Source organism: Megalobrama amblycephala, linkage group LG24 (genome assembly GCF_018812025.1).
Source record: "Megalobrama amblycephala isolate DHTTF-2021 linkage group LG24, ASM1881202v1, whole genome shotgun sequence".
Lineage (NCBI taxonomy): Eukaryota > Metazoa > Chordata > Actinopteri > Cypriniformes > Xenocyprididae > Megalobrama > Megalobrama amblycephala.
The window spans coordinates 25,857,743-25,884,574 of NC_063067.1; the positions used below are offsets into that span (position 1 = coordinate 25,857,743).

The 26,832-nt window shown below is 41.0% G+C and overlaps 3 protein-coding genes and 1 pseudogene across 4 annotated transcripts in view; 1 reads left to right on the forward strand and 3 right to left on the reverse strand.

Moving 5' to 3' along the window:
- Positions 1 to 296: 296 nt before the first annotated feature.
- The window catches only part of LOC125260187 (protein NYNRIN-like), a 36,659-nt gene continuing 10,123 nt past the window's right edge, over positions 297 to 26,832 (reverse strand). The window contains exons 1-2 of one of the 2 annotated variants that reach the window (XM_048178424.1): positions 15,244 to 17,971; positions 297 to 6,617 (exon numbers count right to left, since the gene is read on the reverse strand). In XM_048178424.1, the coding sequence (XP_048034381.1) occupies positions 1,873 to 3,780 (1,908 nt within the window). In that variant the 5' untranslated portion in view covers positions 3,781 to 6,617; positions 15,244 to 17,971 and the 3' untranslated portion in view covers positions 297 to 1,872. Of the gene's footprint in view, positions 6,618 to 15,243; positions 17,972 to 26,832 lie in introns of those variants that run through there. The other variant, XM_048178423.1, reaches the window with a different exon arrangement.
- On the reverse strand, positions 8,054 to 15,245 carry LOC125260189 (trichohyalin-like). The gene is made up of 2 exons (XM_048178425.1): positions 14,863 to 15,245; positions 8,054 to 9,683 (listed from the first exon to the last, which is right to left on the reverse strand). Exons 1-2 carry the CDS (start codon positions 15,031 to 15,033, stop codon positions 8,058 to 8,060), a joined length of 1,797 nt encoding a protein of 598 aa, XP_048034382.1. The 5' UTR covers positions 15,034 to 15,245; the 3' UTR covers positions 8,054 to 8,057.
- Positions 9,708 to 12,173, reverse strand: LOC125260190. Its single transcript, XM_048178426.1, has 3 exons — positions 11,171 to 12,173; positions 10,364 to 10,371; positions 9,708 to 9,973 (listed from the first exon to the last, which is right to left on the reverse strand). Exons 1-2 carry the CDS (start codon positions 12,171 to 12,173, stop codon positions 10,364 to 10,366), a joined length of 1,011 nt encoding a protein of 336 aa, XP_048034383.1. The 3' UTR covers positions 9,708 to 9,973.
- Positions 22,161 to 26,382, forward strand: LOC125260191 (annotated as a pseudogene).

The following is a 26,832-nucleotide window of genomic DNA, read 5'->3' on the forward strand; positions in this document are numbered from 1 at the left end:
GATATTGTCAGGCTGACAGAGAGAATCTCAGAATTAGAGACACGCATCCAAACTTTAATTGAGGATAGTGAGAATGAAAGGGCCTTAGATACTGCTTTGGATGCGACTAGCCTAGTAAACACTGCACATTCGGTTCCGGTTGTAGAAGCCACGCAGCAGGCTAACTGGGTGACTGTGAGGCGGCATAGTGGCAAGAACAAACACCACTCTTCCGTTCCGATTAGAACATCAAACAGGTTCTCCCCACTCAGTGACGCACACACTGAGAATCCTGTTGAAAGTTGTTGTGGCCAGTCTGCAGTGTCCTAAGATGATTCTGTTTCTTCCTAAAAAAAGCTCTCAGAGTCAGAAGTTCCAGGTCTTCAAAAGATATTCTTTATTGCCAGGCAACAAAGTGAGATGTCAGCTTCTCATCAGGCATCACATCTGATCTAAACAGCGTTAATCAGCTCGTTTTATATGTTTTTCTTATCGTTACAGGTCCAATGAGGATTCCTCTAGTTATCTTTTTCTTTTAGCTCCACCCTGGCGTTTTGCCACTATTATCTATGAATACCCCTCAGCTTTGGTTTTAATGGTGGCGGATCGCCAGCCGTTATATTTTTTAAAAAAACATGTTTTAATGGTTTCTTTGGTACTTTCCACAACTTGCTATTATAATTTGCATTGAATACACTTATATTTCATTTACGCTTGATGCTCTCTGTGCAGAAAACCCGGTGCTTTCCAGTGCTTTTCATACAAGCTATTCTCTACTGGTAATACGTTAATAATCAATGAATTTTCCCAACACATCCCCCCTTTGGGGCTCTCTTTAGCCCCACCTCTATGCCCTTATCCCAGAGCATGTCCTCATAGGTCAGCCTGTTTCCTTCTTCTTTCTTAGTGACCAAGAATAGTCACCCATCTTTTTTCTACCAAGTGACCTTCCCATGGGGACACACTCCAGAGGAGAATGAGACCAAACATTTCCCCCCCTTTGTTTAGCTAGAGAGGAGTAAAAGATCCCATCTCCCTACCTAAAACCTTCTTTTTAGGGGGATACTTCTTCACATTTTAATTGATGAACAAGCTTTGGTTATATCAGTAGATCAATGCACTTCAGTGATTACATCATACAGTAATAGAATAATGACAGTAGTAGAATGCACATCTATATGTGTATATAGTCCCACGATGCCAGAGGAACTCTCAGGCGCTTCCGGTGGCCTGGAGCGCTATCTGGGCTGCTCCACCGTTGCCAGAGGTACCTGGACCTGCCTAGGGTACTATCTGGAGTTGGGACTGACAGCGGGTTTTTAAACCACCAGTAGAGTCAGCCCTTGCTGCAAAGCACTGAGGTGCTCGTCGATCCTTCCTCCAGTCACCAATAGGATTCTCAAAGGATAAGTGAGTGTACATTATATTCAAAAGTGAGCTTTCATTGGTTAAATAAGAATAATAAAATAGTAAAAGGCCTTCATATTCTTTTCCCTATAATCGGGTTGCATCATCCCTCGGTCAACCAAGTGCCACTTTTTTTTTTTTTTTTTTTTTACGCTTGGCTTTGTGCCGGATGATGGCCTGCTTCTGACCCTCATTCGTCCCCTCTCATTCTTAAAGTGATATTTAATAGTGTGCAGGTATTTTTATAATAATGGAAAAACAAAAATGAAAATAAAAATCGGAAGGGGGTTTATGCCAAAATAACAAACAAAACATCCACTTACTAACTGCCTACTCTACCCATTGTCTGAAATGCTTACTTGAGTTTTTGCCCCAAAAGAAAATACATGTTCTTGACTACCTCCCTCTCTATCAAAGACAGCATTAAATTCAGGGTCAAAAATAAAAAAGTGGCACCCCTTCCATTACCCCCAGTTAGGGATCATTTCATGGGAATTCGTCCAGCTCATCCAGACCTGGACCTATTGGATACACTCCAGTTGTCGTGGTGCATCCAATGTCAATCCCAGATTGTTTTACAGACACATTCACCATCTGCTTGGCTGCTGCACCTGCCATCATTGATCTGAGAAAAGGTAACACACAACAGAACAACAACACAAAGATTCCAACAGCAACTGCTACTATTACTCCCACCTTTACCAGCCATTCTTTCCATGAGCCAAAGAGAGAGTCAAACCATTCTCCAATTTTTCTGTCTCTTCCAGCATTTTCAGTGACTTCTGTTCTCAGACTCTTTAGCTTCTTCATGGCTTTGGTAAAGGATCCGTCAGGTGCTGTATTGTTTGGGATAAAGGTACAACAGTCAATTCCAAACATCACGCAAACCCCGCCTTTTTCCGCGAGTAACCAATTCAGCGCTTGCCTGTTCTGCCAGGTCATTTTACTGGTGTATTTCAATTGTTCTCCCAGAGCCATCAGAGCATCATCTGTGTAATTAATAAACCTTTGCTGATTATAGTAAATGTAGTTAATCCATTCAGCATTCTTATTTGGGGTTATCCAAACAAATATAGACTCAAATCCTGATTTCACTTCATCTCTTGCTTTAAATTCATGTGGTATGCCTCTAGGCTGGCCTATTGCGTCTATTACCACATTAGGATCTGGTTTGTATGCTCTTTTGGCTCTATGCCCGGGAGTTACATGCTGGCTTGGTGTTTCATCATCTGGGTCCCAATCAACCATTACTACTTCTTGAGCTAGTCTTACTCTAGCACATATCCCTTTCCACCCCTTTGGTAAGGTGGCTCTTAGTCGTTTGCCTCCACATATCCAAAAGTGATCAGCAATTGCTTCATCTATTGCTTCAAATTGATCTATTATTGGGAAGGCTAGCGTGGCATTTTCACAGGCTTCTTTAGTTGTAATAACTGTCATGTTAATATTTACAGTAGCTGTAGCATATATTCTACTAAATGCTTTATGTACATTTGGATTTTCATACATGTCCCTATCTAAGTGCCAAATTATTCCACACTGTCCTTGAAAGCTTCCGTAATCTACATCCCCTTTTGACTTGTTGAAGCATTCATATATTAAGGTTTGATCAAAGACATAGTTACTGGGAGTTTCTCTTCGCCTTAGGTCAATTCTTACATCTAATTTTCTACATTCATCTCCCCAATATTCTTGCTCATAGTACCTGTGATAGTATTTACTTCCCAGTAATGCCAGACACTCTGCAGGGCAATAAGGAGCAACTCGCCCTGATATATTTACACAGTGATTCGAGTAAAATCTGGCACAGTGTGCAAAGCTATATTCGTCAGGTACCACTGTTAACTTTTTTAAGGGAGATGGCGAGCACAACAAACAAGTCTTTCTCTTTGATTGTTTGGCAGTATATTCTGCCCACTTATACCACTCTTTGTGATAAGCAATGTCCAACAGTTTTTCTTTGTGCATTTCTAAAGCCATATCATACCCTAATCCTTCATAGTCAGTGTCATTCAGGTCTGCAGCTCGTTTCCTTATAGATCTATTTACAACAGTACCTTGAGTTGAATTAATCATTTTGAGTTGGATCACTTCCGATGATTTCCTCAAGGTCTTTTGATTGAGGGTGGGAAAGTCTCCTGTGATGTTGAGACCTGGGAGGTAACTGGCTGGGGATCCGCTGTCTGCAGTGGGTAGGTCAATACCTTGGAGTTCGGTGAGGAATCCATTTGGCCGAGGTTGTTCACTGGTGGAGGGTCCTGCCTCAGGAGATTGGTCACCTGACGGCTCTGGATCAGTGGCAGCTGATTCAGCAGGTACATCAGCAGCAGGATCAATGTCAAGACCCTCCTCCCCAGTTTCACCTGCTTGTGGGGCGTCATCTTGTCCCCGCATCTCATCTCGTGTCTCAGGTTGCTCAGCTTCCCTAGAAGAAGGTTCAGCAACAACATTACTAGGTCCCTCACCTGGATCCCCTGGCCCCTCCCCTTCTTGGGCATCTTGGTCTGCATCCTCTTCTGCCTCTTCTTCTCTCCGTCTCAGCCTTGGCACCCTAGTACAATGATTCAAATGATACCAAGTCGTTCTTCCTTCTACTTGGACTGCAGTTGGGGTTGCTCTTACTACAGTATAAGGTCCTTCTCGCCTTGGCTCATTCCATCTTCTCCTAAAAACTCTCAAATAGACCTGATCTCCAGGGAGCACTGGACAGGGTGCCTCTTCCTCCTCTCTTGGCCCCTGTTTTGCTCCTGAGTATGTATGGCTTCATGTATGGAAGTCAATTGTCTCATATAGGCCCTTATTTCAGTCTCAAGCTGTTCTAGGGGCGGTCCTTCATACGGGCCTCTCAAATGAGGCGCAGGCGTGAGTCTCCCTGTCAACATCTCATGGGGAGTCAGATTTGTCACTCTGTTAGTTTGCATGCGGTAACTCATAAGGGCAAGGGGTAACGCATCTACCCAGTTAAGTTTTGTATCTGCACAAATCTTGTTGAGTTTGGCCTTGAGGGTGCCATTGGCACGCTCAACAATACCCTGGGAGGAAGGGTGGTATATGCAGCCTAATCTCTGCTTGATTCGTAGCTGTTGTATTACTGTCTTTACTGTTCTTTGAATGAAGGCTGAGCCATTGTCAGAACTAATCTGGGATGGTATGCCAAATCTTGGGATAACCTCTCTGGTCAAAAATCTGATTACTGTTTTAGCTCCTTGATCTGCTGAGGGTTCTGCTTCCACCCATCTACTAAATCGATCTATTATCACTAGCATGTATCTTTTCCCCCTTACAGATTTAATCATGTCCACATAATCTAGTACTAGGTGTTTGAAAGGCCCCTCTGGAACTGGTATTGAGCCTAGTGGTGTTGCTGTTCCTCTTCTAACATTGTTTTGTGCACAGACTTCACATTCACTTAAGTACTCGTCTACTCTTTGTTGCATATAGGGTGACCAGAATCCCTGTCTTTTTATTTTCTTTAAGATCTCCCCCCTTGCGCAATGGGCAAACCCATGCGCATCCGTGATTAAAATTGTCAACAGTGGGTTTGGAGCTATCATGAATCCTTCATGAGAGCGCCAAAGTCCATTAGCATCTCTTGTGGCTCCTCGTTGTTGCCATATTGCTACTTCATAAGGGGGTGCTCTGTTTTGCATTTCACTTATGTGCTCAAGAGTTGGAACCGGTTGGATTAAAACTGATGGTGCCATCACAGACAACTGACACCCTGAGGCCTGTTTTGCAAAAGTGTCCGCAGCATTATTACCTTTAATTACAAAATCGTTACCTTTCTTATGTGCCTGACATTTAATGATAGCCAACCTTGTTGGGTACATCATAGCCGAGATCAATTTAGTAATTTGGTCTCCATGTTGGATTGGTGTTCCATCACTCTTTTTGAACCCTCTTTGTTTCCATACTGCTCCAAATAAATGGCATACTCCATGTGCATATGCAGAGTCAGTATAGATGTTTGCTACTTGATCTTTTGCCAATAGACATGCCTCAGTAAGTGCCCGTAATTCTGCCAATTGTGCTGAGCATGGCTGTTCACAATGTTTGAGTAAGACCGGGATAAAGTCATCTCCTTCTCTTTTTACAACTGCAAATCCAGCATGGTTCCCCAAATGATCTCTAAAACATGATCCATCAACAAAATAGTCAACATTTGCATCAGAAATTGGAATTGATTCCAAATCTGGTCTCAATCGAGTGAAAGCCAGAGATTCTGTCACACACTCATGTGGGGTTCCTTCTCCCTCCAAAGGGATGAAGTTTGCTGGATTTGTTGTTGTACATCGTTTGATAGTAATGTCAGGATATGTTAACAGGCTAGAATACGTAAGGCCTCTTGCCTGTGTCAAAACAAATCTTCCTTTTTCTAACAGTTCAGCCACCTTGTGGTGGGTATATATAATGACTGGGTAGCCCATTGTCACAGTGGATGCTTTGTCATAAGCAAAATATACAGCCGCTAAGCCTTGCTGATAGCATGGTGGGTAGCCTTGGGCTACACTATCCAATTTGGTGCTATAGTAAGCAAGTGGTTGTTTTTTCCTGCCACTACATGTCTCTTGCATTAATACTGCTGAAGCATAGCCATCTTTTCTATCAGCAACATATAAATGAAATACCTTACCATAGTCTGGCGTAGCAAGTACAGGAGCAGTTTGGAGCTCCTTTTTTAATGTTTCAAAGGCAATCAGTGCCTCAGTATCCCATACAAGTTTTGCTCCGAGATTTTGATGACCAACTTGTTTCATCATTGCCCTTAATGGGGCTGTTTTTATTGCATATTCTTCAATCCAATCAGCACTAAACCCTGTCATACCTAAAAAGGTCATCATTTGTCCCACAGTGGCGCTTTGCTAATTCCTTCTAATTGGCTTGGAGAAATTGCTTTTGTCTGGTGAGCAATAATTCGGCCTAAATATTCTACTTGTGTCATACAATACTGTAACTATTCTTTTGAGGCCTTGTGACCTCCTTCTGCCAATTTGGTGAGCACTTTGATGGAATCTTGATGGCACTGTTCCAATGTCGTTGAACAGATTAATAAATCATCCACATATTGTATCAGTGTGCTATCCAGTCTCAGATCTTCCAAATCAACCTTTAAAACGTGGTTAAATACATGTGGTGAGTGTTTGAACCCCTGGGGCATCCTGGTGTATGTATACTGTTTACCTTGGTAAGTGAAGGAAAAAAGGTGTCTGCTCTCTTCCGCTAGAGGAACGCTGAAAAACGCAGAACAGAGATCAATAACTGTGAAGTAATTAGCAGCAGGTGGAACATTCGTCAACAACGTGTGTGGGTTTGGGACCTCAGCAGGCCAATCTTCCACTACCTCATTCACTGCCCTTAGGTCATGGACTAACCTCCACTTTGACTTATTGGCTTTCTCAACAGGTAAAATGGGTGTGTTACAATAACTGGCTGTGTCAATTAACACCCCTGCTTTAATTAACCCTTCAATTGTTTTCCTAATCCCTTCCACTGCTTCAGGCTTGAGTGGGTATTGTTGTTTCCTGGGTAACTGAACACCTGGCTTTGTCTTAATTCTCACTGGGTTAGCAGATTTTACTAAACCTACATCTGTGTCATGTTTGGACCACAATTTTTGTGGTACTCTTTGTTCCATTTCCATTATCAATTCATCCAATTTGGAATTCAATTCTCTTTTCATTTCCCTAGTTTCCACTATCATTTTTGGTATTCCTTTCATTTTAGTCTGACAGAGAATTTTAAGATACATCATATCTGTAGTTTGAAAGATAAATGGGTTTTCTGTGGCCTCCCATGCTTTCCCTTTTGCATGTAGCATCATTGGTCCTAAGTCCTCAGGTCGACATCCCTCACTTATGTATAAAGTAACATGTGGAGTTGAATTATCTACCTTAAACCATTTTTGGATAAACCTATTTTCTTCAATTTGTAAGGCTGCTCCCTTTGGTCCCACTACTAAATATTCAGAGTTTAAGGGTGTTTCCAGTTCTTTGGTCTGTTCATGGTCAGACCCCATGGATTGACGGGGCCTGATGTGGGGCTCTGAGGATTGTGTTGCCATGGTTGCTGCATTTGTCCTGTAGGTGGCATACTCAATGGCCATGGGTTGGTTGGACAATCCTTCTTGTTATGTCCGAATTGATTGCATCCCCAACACATTCCTGGAGGACCATTCTTCTGTTGAGTGTTGAACTGTCTCCCTCTTCCTCTTCCTCTTTGCTGTTGTTCAGCTGGGTTCCTGTTGTTCTGCTGTTCAGGTAAGTAGATCACAATTGGTGCATTTGGTTGTTGCACACCTCCTGCAGGTGCAGGCGTGGTCTGAGGGACTGGTATTGGCACTGGTGCTGCCGCCATTACTGGAGCCTGTGTTGGTGTCACAACTGAAGCTTGCACAGGTGGGCTTGACATGTTCACTGTGGCCATCACTGCAGTTTGGTCTTCACCACTCTTCAAGGTAGCTTGAACTTTTTTCTTTTTGCTGGTCAGGTCTTCTAGCTGTAGTTGAGTCAATTTTCTTTGCAGTTCTCTTTCTTGGTTCTTCAGTTTTTGTTCATTCTTCCTATATTGTTCCACTGCATGGGCCACATGGTCACAGAACTCCTTTGTTGTCTTTGAGTTCAGGCCCACTACATCTTCCAATCTTGCTTTCACTGCTGAGGGCATGGCTTCCACTATGGCAGTTCTGAAAGTGTTGTCATCACTATGTCTCCTTCTGGATCCTTTTCCAGTTCTTCTTTCCATCTTCTTAATTGTTTCTGGATATAGGACGTAGGGTTCTCCATTTCTCCCAGCTGTTCTCCTTTCAGTAGCTTGGGATCCATTTGTGTCGGATAGTGTTTCCTCAGTACTCTCCATATCATGGATCGGTACTGATCAAAGGTGGTGGCATCCTTCCTTGTTCCTCCAACTGCAGACTTCAAACCTGCATCCTCAAGGATCTCATTGGTCTTGGCTCCTCCCACACTCTTTGCCAATAGGGCCTTGATGTCTCCAATGGCCAGTATCTTTCCCATTGTTTCTGCTTCCAATAGTCGAATCCATTTTCCAGCTCCTTCATGTATGTCTGGTAGGCGAGCTATAAGTCCTTCCAAGTCTTGTCCCGCCCAGGGCACGTATTGCGCTTGTTCCCCCTTAATCAGAATGGGGAGTTGCTTGTTCTTCTTTTGTAGCATAGGTGCCTGGGGTACGGAGGTCGTCAAGTCATGTGGGACCCCCGGTTGCAGCATTGAGTTGTATCCTCCTGGAGAGTATCTTCCTTGTGTTTGAAAGGGGTTTAGATTACCCCACTCCTCTGCCAAGCTTCCTATCGGGTGTGGTGTTAGGAATGGCATGGATTCTGCGGGGGATATGAGTTGCCTCTCTCCCCTGTTTCTCCACATTGGATCTTCTGGAGGTATTCTCTCAAGTCGAAGAGTTCCTGAGACCCTTCTGTATTCCTCCTGTGAGCTATTTCTTCTGTGTCTTCCCAAAGGGCTGACTGAACGTGCTCTTCTTCTTTGCCAATGTTCATCCTCATCTTCCTCAAGGCTCCTTCTCAGGTTTCGAGCCCTTCTACTCAGGTGTCTTTGTTGTTTTTCCAGACTTAGCTCTTCAACCGCTTCCTGAAGCTTGTTCAGCTCATGATCCAATGTTTCCACACTGCCACTTTCTCCCTGTTCTAGTGTCATGGGTTCATTGTCACCATCTCTTCCAGCTCTGTTTAGTTCCTGTATGGCTTCTCCCATATAGAAATAGGGATTGCTCAATAATGGATTTCTTTTTCCTCCTCCTTTTCGCTCTTCTTCTTGTCTTTTTTGTTTTACATAGGAGCAGTCCATCAGTGGGTTCCTTTGTTCTTCTTCACTTTGTTCTTGTTGTTGTTGTTGTTTCCTTGTATTCGCTGTTAGCCTTTTCTTCATTGGTGTAGGTTTATTAGTTTTTTCCTGTCCATTGTTCTCTTGATGACTTCCTTGCCCATTATCTTCTCGGTGGGCGTACTCCTCTTCTCTCTCTCTTATTTGCTGTTGTTCTTCATCATCCTCTTCATCAGTTTCATCAATACTCAAATGTCCATCCACCTCTAGTGTACCTCTTACCATAGCAATTTGCTTTTTTATTTCCTGGTAGGGAGCTGCATAGGGAGGTGGGCGCTCCACCTTTTCTTCCATTTTCTTTTTCTGTTCTTCCATTTGTTTCTTCTTGTGATCTTTTATTGCTTGCTGTATGAAGAGATCTAAAACCTCCTGCTCTTTTTGTCTCTTTTGTTCTCTTTTCTTAGTTTTGTCATGTGGTTTATGGTTCTTTATTAATGCTTTCATTTCTACCAAAAAGACTCAAGGGAGAATTAAATATGAATGATTTATTTGGTACAAGATCAGATTAAATGAAATAATAAAAAAAAATAAAATTAAAATAAAATTAAAATAAAACCCTCGACAAGCTCTGTCTCAAAGTTCTTTGGCGTAGGCCCCCGTCCTTCTCCAGGTCTTGATGTTAGCTGGTAGGTCCTGCCTGAAGATAAAGGCAGGGGCGGAGCCTACCCCTCTGTACGAGTGGACAGGGACCATCCTTGTGGTGGGGAGGATGGAGGGGAACTTCACTAGGACACCTACGGGCAGCAAAGTAGTATGGTGAGATCAGTCTATATATAGTCGATGTCGAGCTGTGATTGGCTATGCCAGATTGCGAATTAATGACGTGGCATTAGAGTCTTTCTGGTAGAACTTGCGCATACGCTTTCATTTCTACCAAAAAGACTCGAGGGAGAATTAAATATGAATGATTTATTTGGTACAAGATCAGATTAAATGAAATAATAAAAAAAAAATTAAATTAAAATTAAATTAAAATAAAACCCTTGACAAGCTCTGTCTCAAAGTTCTTTGGCGTAGGCCCCTGTCCTTCTCCAGGTCTTGATGTTAGCTGGTAGGTCCTGCCTGAAGATAAAGGCAGGGGCGGAGCCTACCCCCCCCAAAAGAAGGGAAAAATCCGTGCTTACCTAAGAACCTGTAATTGAAAGTGGAAAGAGTTGAATGAGGAAGACGATATAGACATTGTGTTATGAACTTATAAAATGGCATGGTGAAAGTAAGCCACGTTAGGCATGGATTACTGGCTACGATTAGCCATGAAACGAACATGATGAATAAAAGCCACGTTAGGCTTACATTACTGGCTACGATTAGCCATGAAACAAACATGATAAATAAAAGCCACGTTAGGCTTAAATTACTGGCTACGATTAGCCATGAAACAAACATGATAAATAAAGCCACGTTAGCCACAATTACTGTCTACGATTAGCCAAGAAGTAACATGATAAATAAAGCCACGTTAGGCATAATTACTGGCTACGATTAGCCAGAAGTAACATGATAAATAAAGCCACGTTAGGCATAATTACTGGCTACGATTAGCCATGAAGTAACATGATAAATAAAGCCACGTTAGGCATAAATTACTGGCTACGATTAGCCATAACGAGATAAACAGGCCACGATAGGCATGAGGAAACTCGGGTCACGAATAATAAAACAGAATATTTTAACATGACAGAATCACAAACTAGTTATGAAGTCAGTTGATAAGAAGGCAAGTGAGAGCATATGCCGCGAGGGGCGTGAACTGGGCTACGATTAGCCATGAGACATAAAGTTCATGATCTGAGCTCCTTTAGTAAATTGCTGGGATAAAGGACGAAAGCTCCGATGGGCTGCGCGGCACTAAAGAGAAAGATGCAAATGCAACGTGAGAAGCAATAGGCTGCAGTAACCACCACCAGTAGCTAGCGAAAAGGTAGGCCTACCTTGATTGTAGGTTGAGAGAGCTTGTTGAGCGTTAAGTAGAATTTGCTTGTCGGATCTGATGTAGATCTTGTATGCCGTGGACGACCATCTGCCTAACATTTGGATGGTTGAGTCAGGAACACCGCATTCAGCTGCTGTTGTCGCAGCTCCGATGCAAAAGGAATGCCCAGTGTATAGATGTGGAGAAAGATCGCAAAGTGTTAAGACGGAAGCTAGATGAGTTCTAAACCATTGCTTTGTCATTGGGAGTCTATTAGGTAATATAAATAGGGGTGAATTTTTTGGAGTGCGAGGACGTGCTTTGAGGTACCTGACCATAGATGTGTAAGGGCAGAAAAAATTAATTTTTGAGATCGTAATTGTGACACCTGTACCAGAAGAATCAGCTTTAGAATATTTAATAAATAAATTAAATGAAGATGAAGAGAAACGCAAATCGGAGAGACATAAGCCGCGAGCAGGATTAAAGATTTTTGAATCAGAGGCGAATTCCCCTAATCGCATAAACCCATAAAAAGCAGACAGAAACACTGCCTCGAGGAGAATGTTTATGTACTCGCAAAACGAACTGTTACTTAGAGAAGAAGTAAGTCTGTGCAGAAGATTTAGCGTAATGGGGAGACATTTGTCTGGTGTCTTTTGAGCAGATTTTTCTATGCCTTTGAGTAAAAGCCGAATAGCGGGCGTTGAGAAAATACTTGGATAGTTGGGATTATGGAATCGTGCGTGAAATTGAATGCCAGCCAGCAGTTTACGTATTGTAGCGATCTTCAGATTACGGGATTCGAAACAATGAACTACGAATGCACAAATTGTAGAAATTAAAATGGGGAGAATAGGAATTCTGAACGAAAAACAGAATTTCGTAAACCAGGACCATGCCGAAACGTAGGATTTGAGTGTCGATGGCGCAACTCCTTGAGTGATATAAAGACTAGCAGAATTTAATAGGATATTGAGATGAGAGCCTAGTTCAGGATTAGTTCTGCCAGGGTCGGGCATGGTGTTGGATTCTGGTTCGCTGCTGGGCAAAGACGTCTGAAAGCCTGCTAACGAGAACGAGAGAGAGCATCAGCACTGACATTTGTATGCCCTGGAATATGCACGGCTTTAAGGATGAAATTGTGTGTGACGGATTGCCAAGTTAAGCGACGGAGTAGAGGCATTATAGTTTGGCAATGCGAACGTCCTTTATTTATAATGTCAACTGTAGCTGCGTTGTCGCAGTACATCGCGATGCGTTTACGTGACCAAGCGGTACCCCAGAGGACACTAGCTACAACGATGGGGTATAGTTCGTAAAAAGCTGTTGAGAGGGAACTTGCAAACGAGGAAGTAAACTCATCCGACCATTTCTCTGCGAACCATTGCCCTTGAAAGAAACCCCCAAAACCAATGGAAGGGGCTGCATCAGTAAATAACTCGAGTGCAGCTGATGATTCAAAAACCTCGTTGTAAAAAAAAGAAATGCCGTTCCAGTTGTTAAGCAGGAGCGACCAGAACCTGAGGTCTGATCGACACGCCGAAAAAAGGCCAATCGGAAGAATGAATGGGCATGATCTTAAAGGCATCTGTGATGTCTGCTTTGGCTAGCTGAGCGCCATGCCCTGCAATCTTAATTAGATGAATAGCATCGTCTACCGAAGCGTAGTACAGCGAAAAAAACTCTGGAGGAATGCATTCGTTAACGCTTGCGAGATTATTAGAATGGGGTGAGGACATATCGAAAATCAGGCGCTTTTTCCCTGAATATTTGCGTGTAGCTATGCCGATGGAATTGACTCGATGCAAGGAAAAAGGAGATGAGCTGAAAGGGCCGATAATATATCCTTTATTTAGCTCCTTATCAAGGAGGCTTGAGACTATGTCAGGTTCAGCTAGAGCAGACTGCAGATTCCGAGCTACGTAAGGGGTGGAAAGAGGGGAACAAACTCCGACCCGAAATCCTTGAGAGAGCCCAGTGATTAAATAATCGACGAAAGTAGAATCAGGGTGAGAAGAGAGATAGCTAGAGAGTATATCTATGTTAATGGGAGTAGAGGGGTGACCATTTAGAATTTTTTTCGAGGCTGTGCTCTTCCTCTGGACGCTGGTCAGAAGCGTCGTGGGCAGACAGATTTGGGGTGCGGGTCTCTGCAGAAGCTGCAAATATGCAAAAACTTACACTTAGCATAATTACATACAGATTCGTTAAAATTGTTGCACAGAGGATTGCCGTGAAGACCGATTATAGGTCTGCCTTTTACATCAAGTGGGGCGTGTGCAGGATCAGCACCATGGACAGCGGGCGACTCCCATGTTTCTAGGCTTTTAGGGCAGAAAGCGGCCGAGTGCCTGTGCGAGCTGCACACGACGCAAGCCAAGGCTCGTTGACCCCCGAAGTGACGAATCAAAAGTTCGGAATCGGTCACAGACCAGTCCAGTCTAGTGTTGTACAGTGTAATGAAAGAAGCAGATTTGACCGCGAGAGATTTGTGATATTCGTAGAACAGCGTACCTCCGTAACGCTGATTAAAGTCTGCCAGCATTGCCAGGTAGAGATCTAATTCTCCCCTACGGTCAGGGAAAGATTGACACAAAATATCTCTATATATATCCCAAAAGCGATGACGAATTCGCCGAACGACAAGTTATGTTGTAGTCTGGGATCGGAGGTTTTCAGGAAGACTGCCACGTCACCGCAGTCAACCATTTGCCTATCGACTGCTGGCGATGGAAGCAGTAGAGCAGCCAAATTTACATCCTTACCTGAGATTATGTCCGATCTCATTTTTGGATACACTGAGACTGCAGCAGGAGGAACAAATCGCCTACCGAAATTTTGTGCTGGAGTAGCCGTGGAGAGATTAAATTGCTGCGTAGACACTGACGTGGCAGCGTTTAGATGTGAAGATGGAGCGAAGGCCGGAGCGACGGATGTAGAGGGTTCCGTAGACAAATCAGCTACACCAGGAAAGGATGAGAGGTTAGTGTAATGACCGGAAGACGTTGAAGGCATGGAAAATCCGGCTGCGTTCGTGGCAAAAGCGGACTTGAACACTCCTAGTCTGCTTTCAAATCCTTTGACGGTTTCGGTTAGTCCTTGAACAGCTTTAAGGAGCTGTGCATTAAAAGCTTCTGCTCCATGAGTAGGCGAAAGTGACGTTGCAACAGGAAACTTGGGCCTTTTAGCCTGACTTGGTGGTGAAGTTTTGGCGGTCCGCTTCCTGCCTGCTGTTTTGGGTTGGGCGGAGGGAGCCGTAGAGGTAGTGGTATCATCCGTGGTTGGGACAGCGGAGCTGCCCAGGGTGTTGAATGCCAAGAGGATGAGATCGTTGCGTGAAATGTTGTTACTGACCGGAATACCGGCCTCTTCCAGGATGGCGACAATTTTCTCTGAAGGCCATTGGGACCAGGGGGATTCCCGGGTTTGAATACGGGTACTCCGGCGCACCGACAGAGGAGAAGGCGGAACTTGATTGTCATCTGAATCGGTAAGGTCAAAGTCTACGATCGCTTTTTGCGACATAGTGGCTGCGTATGAAAAGTGCTATAAAGTGGGAACTTCACTACGACACCTACGGGCAGCAAAGTAGTATGGTGAGATCAGTCTATATATAGTCGATGTCGAGCTGTGATTGGCTACGCCAGATTGCGAATTAATGACGTGGCATTAGAGTCTTTCTGGTAGAACTTGCGCATACGCTTTCATTTCTCTACACATTGCTACATCAAATGTTCCCTCTGCTGGCCATTTTGTTTTTAACTTTTTGGTCCTTTTTTCCCACTTTTTTGATAATTTCTTAATAATATCTCTACATATGGGATATTGTGTTATTATTCGCTCTACTGGTATGTCTGTCTCCGGTGACTTCGAAGCCATTGTGTCTTGTGACCAATCTTTTACCTCTTTAACCCCAGTTAAATCATTTTCTAATTTTATTTTAATTCTTCACCGGATTAGTCAGATGAGGACCACTAAAAGTATCCGACCCCTGACCTTCACCGGACTTGCACTGGGTTGAGGACTTTAAAACAACAGTTTGATGGTCTTTCTTTTTCTCATGAATTTTAAAATTGCTCTTATTTGTACCTCAGTCAATGGCTTCAGAGTCACGTCTTCCAGATCCAGCCAACTGTAATTGTTGCGTTTCCAAATAATGTCCTCCCCCAAGCAGATCAATTCAAAACTCCAGAGCTCGTTCTCCTCAACTCTCCGCCCAATTGCTGTTATTCCTCCTGCCCAATATGAATAAGTGAGACATGAGGTTAAATTTGCATTAAATCCTCCTACTACTGTTATTGAAATTTGTAATTGTGCTTTGGGAAAGGTAATAAAATCCAATGGCTCAAACACTTCAATCAAACTTTCTCTCTCTCTAGTATTCAAAATCCTCCTCCCCTTCTTCCCCCTCTTTCGCTTCTGCTTCCCTGCTTGAGGGTCTGTCATCTTCCACAGTCACTGGCTGCTCCTCCACTTCCCTCTTGCCCCTCCTTATCTCCACCCACAAGTGATGTATGTTTTCTGGATTGTTCCTCAGCACCACTGACACTGCCAGTTTTCCCAGCGTCCAATTGGTGGTTGTGACACTTTTAATTCCTTTTTTCCCTAATTTAAAAATCCTGTCACTTTTCCACTGTACTGGTCTTGTGCATGAATTTACAATGATGTAAATATTTTGCAATATAGTTGCTCCTCCTAAATCCTGAGGCCAACGATACCCAACATTTCTTTTCAGGTAGGGAATGAGAATTGGGTCTAATTCTATTTCTGCTGCTGTCAGCAATGCTTCTAGAAGTGTTGTTCTGGGATGGCAAAATTTAGCTAAATATGGCCTTAGCTTTTCAAGTGTTATTTGTTTTTTAATTTCTCCACTCCAATCCACTAAAGGCCATTCTTTTTCAATCAATTTTGCATTGGTGACTTTTACTAAATCTTTCAGCAACTGTTCTTTTTTCTGTTCAGTAAGCTCCCTTCTCTGCCCGTCAATGTCTATATATTCAGTTTCAAGCCAAAAATGATTTCGTATCCCTTGGGACTCTTTTAATGCTTGTCTAAATTTGGTTTCTTCTCTCTGTAGCCTCCAATACTCTCTCACCCTATCTTTCTCATATTCTGAAACAAATAATTCAAACATGGATCCTGGCCAACTGTTGCTTCTTAGAAAGGAATCTCTCTGTTTCTGCTCCACTACACACTCACACACACACACACACCTCTCTCCCCTCCTCAAGCTCACAGACACTTCAATGTGCACTCACACACCCGGGATTTCACTCACACTTCATATACAATATATTTACAATACATTAACTTTTTTCTGATTTTTGTGACAGTGGGAAAACAATTCAGTCTTATTTATTTATTTTATTTATCAATGGCTGTGTTTCTTTATTTGGATCACAGCGTCTGCAATCTGGAAAATGTCCAAATAATCTGCAACACAAAGTCTTTGGAGTATTTTTTGTTCTCACATAAATTTTCTCACATTTTACATTTCCATTTTTATTTTGGTTCTCATTATCCATTAATAAGCTTGTTCTCCCAATTCACAAAAACACCTTTAAATGCTTTCATCAATTCTAAGCATGCTGTTTTCCTCAATGCAAATTATACAAAGCCAAAAAATTCTTCTATCCACCTTATTTCACTTTTTTTTTTTTCTTACTTTACACTTTATACACTATTATACAACACAATTACAGGGCTGCCCACTCTTCACAAGGCTTTCCCTGACACACATCAAACAATAAGCGCACTTCTGCGCACACACATTCCTCTGTGCCTCCTTCAGGCAGACAGAGATGCACTTCTGCATAAAACACTTCTTATGTAGCCAACTTCTGGCAAAACGCACTTCTGCGTGTAAAATACTACTTCTACAGCCAACTTCTGGCAAAACGCACTTCTGCGTGTTAAATACTTCTAATCTACGCATGCGCTATCTTCAAAGACCTGGAAATTGTTCCTCATTTTAATATTCATAATAAATCATTTTAATCTTGATTATCTTAATTTTCTTAATTCTTTCATTTATTATTTCAATTTAAATTTAGGTTCGTTTGGCTGAGGTCTTATAGTTACCACCCAGGCATCAGCTCACAAGGGGCCATACAAAACAAATATAAGCAAAAGTGCTTACCTCTTTATTTGGCACCTTTTTGTTTTGTAGGGCAGTCCCGCCGTGGGGGCCACCTCTGACCTCTCGCTGCTCCTGGCTGGGGCTCGCCAATTATGTTGTGGCCAGTCTGCAGTGTCCTAAGATGATTCTGTTTCTTTCTCAAAAAAGCTCTCAGAGTCAGAAGTTCCAGGTCTTCAAAAGATATTCTTTATTGCCAGGCAACAAAGTGAGATGTCAGCTTCTCATCAGGCATCACATCTGATCTAAACAGCGTTAATCAGCTCGTTTTATATGTTTTTCTTATCGTTACAGGTCCAATGAGGATTCCTCTAGTTATCTTTTTCTTTTAGCTCCACCCTGGCGTTTTGCCACTATTATCTATGAATACCCCTCAGCTTTGGTTTTAATGGTGGCGGATCGCCAGCCGTTATATTTAAAAAAAAAAACATGTTTTAATGGTTTCTTTGGTACTTTCCACAACTTGCTATTATAATTTGCATTGAATACACTTATATTTCATTTATGCTTGATGCTCTCTGTGCAGAAAACCCGGTGCTTTCCAGTGCTTTTCATACAAGCTATTCTCTACTGGTAATACGTTAATAATCAATGAATTTTCCCAACAAAGTGCCCTAGTTATTGGCGATTCTATTACACGGAACGTGAAAATAGAGACACCAGCCACCATAGTCACATGTTTGCCGGGGGCCAGAGCACCTGACATCAAAGCAAATTTAAAAGTGCTGGCTAATGCTAAACGTAAATATTCGAAAATCATTATCCACGTTGGCACAAATGATGTTCGACTTTGCCAGTCGGAGATCACTAAAATTAACATTAAAGAGGTGTGTGAACTCGCAAATTCAATGTCAGCAGAAGTAATTTGTTCTGGCCTTCTTCCTGTTCGTCGGAGTGATGAGATAGTTAGCAGGTTATCATCACTCAATGGCTGGCTGTCTAAGTGGTGTCCGCAGAATAATATAGGTTTCATAGACAATTGGAAAAGCTTTTGGGGCAGACCTGATCTGTTGAAAAGAGATGGTATTCATCCCTCCCGGGATGGTGATGCTCTTCTATCTAGAAATTTGGCAAATAGTCTTAGAGCTGAAACATGACAAACCAGGGCCCAGATCAGGACGCAGACAAACTGGCTAAACCGACCGTCTGCTAGCCGCCTCACGTCACAGAACTCAGATAATTCACAGCACATAGAAACTCTTTCACCTAGATATTATCACATGGAGACTGTGTCTGTACCTCGAACTAGTAAATACAAAAAACTTCCGAAACCTTTTAAGGGTAAAAATTTAATTGATGTTCAAAAAATGAAAATCACAGATAAATCAGATAAACAAATGATAAAGCTTGGGTTACTGAATATTAGATCTATTTCTTCAAAAGCACTTATTGTAAATGAAATTATCATAGACAATAAACTAGACTTGCTGTGTTTGACAGAAACCTGGCTAAAACCAGACGATTGCATTATTTTAAATGAGTCTAGTCCTCAAGGTTATGACTATCGACACAATCCTCGACAGAAAGGCAAAGGGGGAGGTGTTGCTGTAATTTATAGTAATATATTCGGAATCATTCAAAAGAATTTCAAATATAATTCCTTTGAAGTGATGGTGCTTTATGTAACATTATGTAAGTTGACATTTGTGCTGGCTACTGTATACAGGCCACCAGGGCACCATACTGACTTTATCAAAGAATTTGCTGATTTTCTATCAGAGTTAGTACTGGCTGCGGATAAAGTCCTTGTTGTTGGTGAATTTAATATCCATGTAGATAATAATAAAGATGCATTTGCAGACATTTTAAACTCTATTGGAGTTAGACAACACGTGTCAGGACCCACTCATTGTCGTAATCATACCTTAGATCTAATACTGTCGCATGGAATTGATATTGATGCTGTTGAAATTCTACAGCAGAGCGATGATATATCAGATCATTATTTAGTCTCGTGTATAATACAGTTAGCCAAGGCTACAAAACCACCACCCAGCCATAAATATGGTAGAACCATCACTTCTACCACTAAAGATTGCTTTATAAATAATCTCCCCGAGCAGTTTCATCGCCTTAGTATACCTGACAACTTAGAAGAACTCGATGCTGCAACAGAAACTATTGTCTCTCTCTTTTCCAGCACATTAGATGCAGTCGCTCCTTTACGTCTAAAGAAGATTAAGGAAACTAATCCAACGCCGTGGTATGATGAGCACACTCAGGCTCTAAAACGAGCTGTGGGAAAAGCTGAACGTAGTTGGAAGAAAACAAAACTAGAAGTTTTTCGCCTTTCGTGGAAAGAAAAAATGATTGAGTACAGAACGGCTATAAGAAATGCTAGATCTACTTATTTTTCAAATCTCTTAATAGAAAACAAACATAATCCTAGGTATTTATTTGACACAGTGGCTAAATTAACTAGAAACAGAGATTCAACTGCTGACGTTTCCAAAGAGCACAGCAGTAATGACTTTATGAACTTCTTTACTTGCAAGATTGACAATATTAGAGAGAAAATTATAAACATGCAACCGTCTACAGTTTCGCTTCAGACAGTGCACTGTAGTGTCCCTGAGGTAAAACTAGAATCATTCGCCGCTATAGGAGAGGAAGAATTATCTAAACTTATCAAATCATCAAAATCAACAACATGTATGTTAGACCCAATGCCGACTAAACTACTGAAAGAAATGCTTCCAGAGGTCGTAGGTCCACTTCTTGATATAATTAATTCATCTTTAACACTAGGATACGTGCCAAAAACTTTTAAGCAGGCTATTATTAAACCTCTTATTAAAAAACCTCAACTAGATCCGAGAGATTTAGTAAATTACAGGCCAATCTCGAATCTACCTTTTCTGTCAAAGATACTAGAAAAGGCAGTTTCAACACAACTGTGCTCCTTTTTAGAAAGAAATGGAATCTGTGAGGATTTCCAGTCAGGATTTAGACCATACCATAGTACTGAGACTGCTCTCGTTAGAGTTACAAACGATCTACTCTTATCATCCGATCGTGGCTGTATTTCTCTATTAGTGTTATTAGATCTCAGTGCTGCTTTTGACACTATCGATCACAACATTCTTTTAAAAAGACTTGAAAACTATATTGGCATTAGTGGAATTGCTTTGGCATGGTTCAAATCATACTTATCTGACCGTTATCAGTCTGTAGTAGTTAATGAAGAGATGTCATATCGATCACAAGTTCAATATGGAGTACCACAAGGCTCAGTACTAGGACCGTTGCTTTTCACTCTGTACATGCTGCCCTTAGGAGAGAAAATTAGGAAGCATGGTGTTAGTTTTCACTGCTACGCTGACGATACTGAGCTCTATATTTCCTCGCGCCCTGACGAAACCTACAAATTCACAAAACTAACAGAATGCATAGCTGACATTAAAAACTGGATGACAAGAAATTTCTTATTATTAAATTCAGAAAAAAACTGATATCCTAATCTTTGGACCAAAAACTTCCTCACGAAAAAACCTTGAATACTCTCTAACACTTGACGGGTGCTCCATTAAATCTTCGTCCTCAGTTAGGAACCTGGGTGTGCTCTTTGATACCAATCTTTCATTTGAAAGTCATGTTTCTAGTATCTGTAAAACCGCCTTCTTCCATCTAAAAAATATATCTAAATTACGACATATGCTCTCAATGACAAATGCGGAACAGTTGGTTCATGCATTCATGACCTCAAGACTAGATTATTGTAACACTCTACTGGGTGGTTGTTCTGCTCGGCTTTTAAACAGACTACAGTTGGTCCAAAATGCGGCAGCTAGAGTTCTTACTAGAACCATAAAGTATGACCATATTAGCCCAGTTCAGTCAACATTACATTGGCTCCCTATTAAACATCGTATAGATTTTAAAATCTTGCTACTTACTTATAAAGCTCTAAATGGTTTAGCTCCCCAATATCTAAGCGAGCTCTTGGTGCATTATAGTCTTTCACTTCTATTGCGATCTCAGAATTCTGGCCAGTTGATAATACCCAGAATATCAAAATCAACTGAAGGCGGCAGATCCTTTTCCTATTTAGCACCTAAACTCTGGAACAATCTTCCTAGCATTGTTCGGGAAGCAGACACACTCTGTCAGTTTAAATCTAGACTAAAAACACATCTCTTTGCTCTTGCATACACATAACACATTATCAATACATTAACATTTTTTCAAATCCGTTAAAGGATTGTTCCGCTGCAATAATTAGGTCGGCCGGAACCGAGAACATTTCCTATAACACTAGATATACCTGTACATCAGAATAAGAATGGCATCTACGCTAATATCAGTCTCTCTGCTTATCCTGAGGTTTGCCGGGTGCTGGATCCAGGCCGTATCCAGATCAGATGGAGAACCTGTGTCTGGACCTGACTACAACGTAGCCCAGGAGACAATGGGCCTACAGATCCAGTTCTGGCTGCATCTATAATTCAGATTTTTAAATCTCCGTATCCGCTTACATATATTTATATATAATCTATTTTTAATCTCTATAATAAAAATGTATAATTCAGATTTTGATCTCCATATCCATTTACATATATTATATATATCTTCCAAGGGTTTTTTTCCCTCCTAGGACTTTTTTCCCAGTGTTAGCACGCTGGGTTTTTAACCACTTCTCTTTTTTTCTGTGCTTCTAATATGTAAAGCTGCTTTGAAACAATTACCAATTGTAAAAAGCGCTATATAAATAAATTTGACTTTAAACGGTTGAAATTAAGAAATAATATATGAATAAGAAAATATTTTTATTTCAAATACTATATTCATCTATTTTAAATCATATACTCTATTGAATAATCAAAATAATATTCATAATCTAAAAAATAATGTAAATAAAATGATCGTACGTTTATATTTTAATCTCTTCTCGGTTCAAAAACATATTTTTTATCACATGGAATGTTTTTTACTTTAAAATGTGTGATTATTTCAATGAAATATCTAATAAATGTAAGTAGAAATTCGAGAATCATCAGAGGGTGGGGTGAAAAAATTCCAGGAGATAAAAACGCCATGAGGGGGTCCTATCATCACAAAACTTTCTTCGACTCTTCGAAACTTCATCTCGTCTTAAGCTGATTTTTTCAGTCCTCGCAAATAGCTCAGAAAAAAGGTAATTTTAACTTTTAAAAAATACTTGTCTAGGTAAAATGTTTTTGCTATCTGAATGTCTTGTTGTTATATCATAGCTCTTGTATAATTATGTTGTAGACAATGTTTTATAGTTTTTAATTATAATAATGTTATATTAACTAATTGAACAAATTATTATTATTTTTAGAAAGTATTTTTCACATAACAAGCTTTACGTTTTAGTTACAAATGCTTTGGAATTGATTGCATTCCTGGGACTGGATCGAATCAGTAAGTTTTCTCAGCCAATGTTTTTTTCAAAATTAAAAATGTCTATTTTTCGTATTAAATATTGATGAATTGTTGTATCTCTGTGTTTTCATAGCCGCTGATCAACTCAGAATCCGGAATTCAGATGATAATCCTGCTCAAGGTAATTTACCTTTGGGAAAAAAAATAAATAAATACATTCTGAACTGAGGCGGGACACAAACCCAGACTTTTTTGAGCCGCAGTCAAACGTGCTACCTATTACCATAGACATATATACGTAGACGCCTCATGACGTGCTGGAGCGTGATCCAGCGTCGCCGCCATATTGGTTGGGTCTCTCCACTCAACGCTAGCACCAGAGTCAATCGGAGTCAACGGAGAGCGAGCAATTATGCCCGTATTTTGTGCAGCTTACGGTTGCAATAACCGACGCAGTATTGATACCAGATCGCATGGGATTACATTTCACAAGTAAGATTGAACAATGATTTAGGTTATTTTACCATTTATAAAATTATGTCATCTCTTGCTGTTTTTTTTCTCTTCACACTTTGAAGGTTTCCCAGTGATACAGGCTTGAGGAGGCAATGGGAAGTTGGTATAAGACGGGAGGGTTTTGTTGTGACTGAGTCGTCAAAGCTCTGTAGTGAGCACTTCAAGCCTGATGATTTTGACAGGACGGGTCAGATTGTCAGGCTTAGAGATGGTGCGACCCCATCTGTCTTCAACTTCCCATGTCATCTCCAAAGAGTAGGTGTATTTTACTCTACATGCTAACAGAGATGTCTATGATTCATATGTAAAACAAAAACGGTAAAACCGTTAGATATTTCTGCATGTATAGGAATTAGTGATGTATTTGTGTATTAAAATACACTGTGGGATACTAAAACCTTTTCAAGTGTTTTTAATGAAGTTGTTTTTAAGTATTATGTTTATTATATTTTAGCCTGTAGTGACAAGGAACACAAAAACTTCAAGGAAAGCTGAAAGAGCCTACCAGTGGACCTTTCTGAGCATTTTCCTGAAAGTAAGCCTCAGCCCAATGATGTGAGTATTTGTAGGCTATTTGATATGTCCCATACAGCTGTGAGCATCATGGCTGTGGTCATATCAAAATCTCTCCCTTGCTTTCTGCAACTCTTTTCAGAAATACTGTAACGTCTGGATGGATCCGTTCAGAGTCAATAAACTTTGGAGTTTTCAGAACGCTTTTAACCTGGTGAACTTTGTTTATAAATCACTAAATCGGCGCCGGACGGCTGTGACTTTCGGCAGGTTTGTGGGCCTGCGATGGTAAACAAAAAAAGTCCAACTTCCTCACTTTGGTGACTTCAAAGGAGCACCCCCCCCCAGAGACTGACCAGATCCACATTCCAACACCCCACACACACAGGGACACACAAAAACACACACACACACACAGACACATACAGAAACACACAATCATACATTTTTAACTGTATATGTGAACTACCACTATGCTGGAATATATATATGATATATTTTAGAGCCTATGCATGTTTCCTAGTGTTTAAATGAGTGTATTTGTGCTAGTGTGCATTTTAATAGGGGAATCCCGTCTGTAAACCATAACTTCTTGTCTATGCGTTTCTGATCTGTCGAGTTTGATCTCGTTTTAAAGCTCCGGACTTGAGCTATTCATTGAGACATGTCACAAAACGGACAAATGCATTTTTCTATGTGTTTAATGATCCTGTGAAGAACACACTCCATCTCGAAATCCGATCTGATAGCCATTAAGTATGCAAATTCAGCTAGGAGACCAAACAAAGCAACTTTGCCCGCCAAATAGTGCTGCGCCTCTATTGGCTGCTACAATTCAGGAGGTGTGTTAGCTTGGGTTTCCATAAAGACAACGACACACACCTTCGCTCGCTCTCTTGTCTTTTCGCGCTTCGCTCTTCTTCTTCGCCTTTGTCTCCCGACTGACTCACGAGCACCTCGTGCACGGACGCCTCAGGTGACTTCCCAACCACGCGCGCAGTTCGGGAGGACCACTTCCTTAGACTTTCTCTCTCTTTGGCTAAGTTACTTAAGCTTAAACCTCTTTTGAAAACCCCGCCGGAGAAACCCTCTCTGAAAGGACCAACCCAGCCAGGCGCATTGAAACTGCTACACACGGACTTGAACCAATAAGCAAGTATTATCATTTATCTGAATTTGTCTAAACTGATTTCTGTGCTGGCTCTCTCTCTCTCAAAAGGGTTTACGTTAACTGTGTAATTTGCCATCCTTTGATCATCTTTCTTTCCATGTCTTTTCTTCATTCTCACTCTTGTGTATATATATGTGTATACTTCTGTATATATTTTAGACGTATAATCTCGGTAGCCGTAGCTGCATATATTAAACACATAATTCATGCTCGATTGTTCTGTTGTTCTTTCAACTGAAGACCAAGTCACTTTAACATTTTTCGATCGCTTTATGCTTTAGTTATTTTCATGGCCAGAAAATAACTCTGTTTATAATATTCTGTGAGGGACTTAGTTTGCTGGACAAACGAACAGTTTCTCTAGATAATTATTAAACCAGAACTAATCATATATGTAATTGATTATAATTCGTTGTAATTGATTCACAATATATGTTTAAATCCCCGTTGGGTTGATATATGAATCATAATTTATTCATAACCTTATGAACTATTATATTCATATTTCATCCATAAATTAATTAATAACTGTACGAACCGCTACATTCGTTACAATACTCATACACTTATATGTGTATGAGTATATGTTATAAATAAATACACACCTTCTTTCACTGACATTCTCACATACACGCACCCTTTCTCTCTTTCCCATACTCATGGTGCTGGCAGTGATATTACGGGTAAGAAATTAAGAATGTGTGCCTGCACATATGCAGTGCTATGCACCAAACAACTGTGAGTGGTATGATATAAACATCACTGAAAATATTTTCATCCTTCTTTCTACTAGGACCACTCCTATGCATTGCCCAATTCTCCTACTCGTCTAAAGGCCAGACTCAGTGAAGCTTTGGCTAGAGTGGAGAGTCTAGAGCGGGAGAAGCAAAATGCAAAGACCCAGGAACGGAGAGCAAAGAAAACCGTAAAGAGTCTTCTGGAAGATCTGAAGGAAAAGAACCTTATAAATGAAGAGTTGAATGAAAGGCTTGGCTTCCACTCTGGTAAAAATAAATTGATAATACAACCTTGAATTGTATGTTGTTTACACTCTTTGTCAGACTTTATAAAGGTATTATTTCAAGGGAACTTTCTAACTAGTTTGTCTAACTAGTTTAACTGAATTTCAGATCTTCAGGTAGACCTCTTTTCAAAGCGGGGCCATGAATACACCAAGGACCAGAGAGAGTTTGCCCTCACACTGCACCTCCATGGTCCGAAAGCCTACAGTTACCTGAGGGATTCTCTGCATCTTCCCCTGCCACATCCACATACATTGCAACGGTGTAGTACATGTTTTTTTTTATTACACTTTTTAAACATACTGGTTAAAATACTTAAAACACTTCAGCCCTACATAATGTACAACAAACAGGGAACTGATGTAGAAGTTTTGAGCGTGTATGTGCTATTTTCACTATTTTTTTCTTGGAAAATGTCTTCCAAAGTATTGGAAAAAAGAACAATCATGGAAAATTAAAGCTGCAAGCAGCGATGAAAGGGCCCTCGCACCCGGGCTCACCGCCACCCGTTGGCCTCAGGAAAACAGCGAACAGTGGTAATATGCATGTAAGCGAGTAATTACAGGAGAATTATGGCAAAATCATTTCAAAGTGCCACACTTTCTGCTGCCAACAGGTGGCGCTTTGACCATAACTGAATATTGCGATATAGATGTGTTCAGGCCAGAAATATTATGAAATGTGTGACGTTTGGAGCATATCGGACATTGTATGCCTGAATTACAACAACTTCCTGTTTCGTGGCGTTAATAGCATACATTAGCACTTAGCCAAGGGTTGCATGATTTAACGTGCCTCTAGCATGTTTGGTATTTCGTGGCATATTGAAATGTGTTACTGGGAGTGAATTACAGTGTAAAGCATGCCATTTCCTGTTGTCAGCAGGTGGCGCTATACTAACTGAATATTGGCATATAGATGTCTTTAGGCCAGGACTCTTATCACATATGTGAAGTTTGGAGCAGATCAGACAT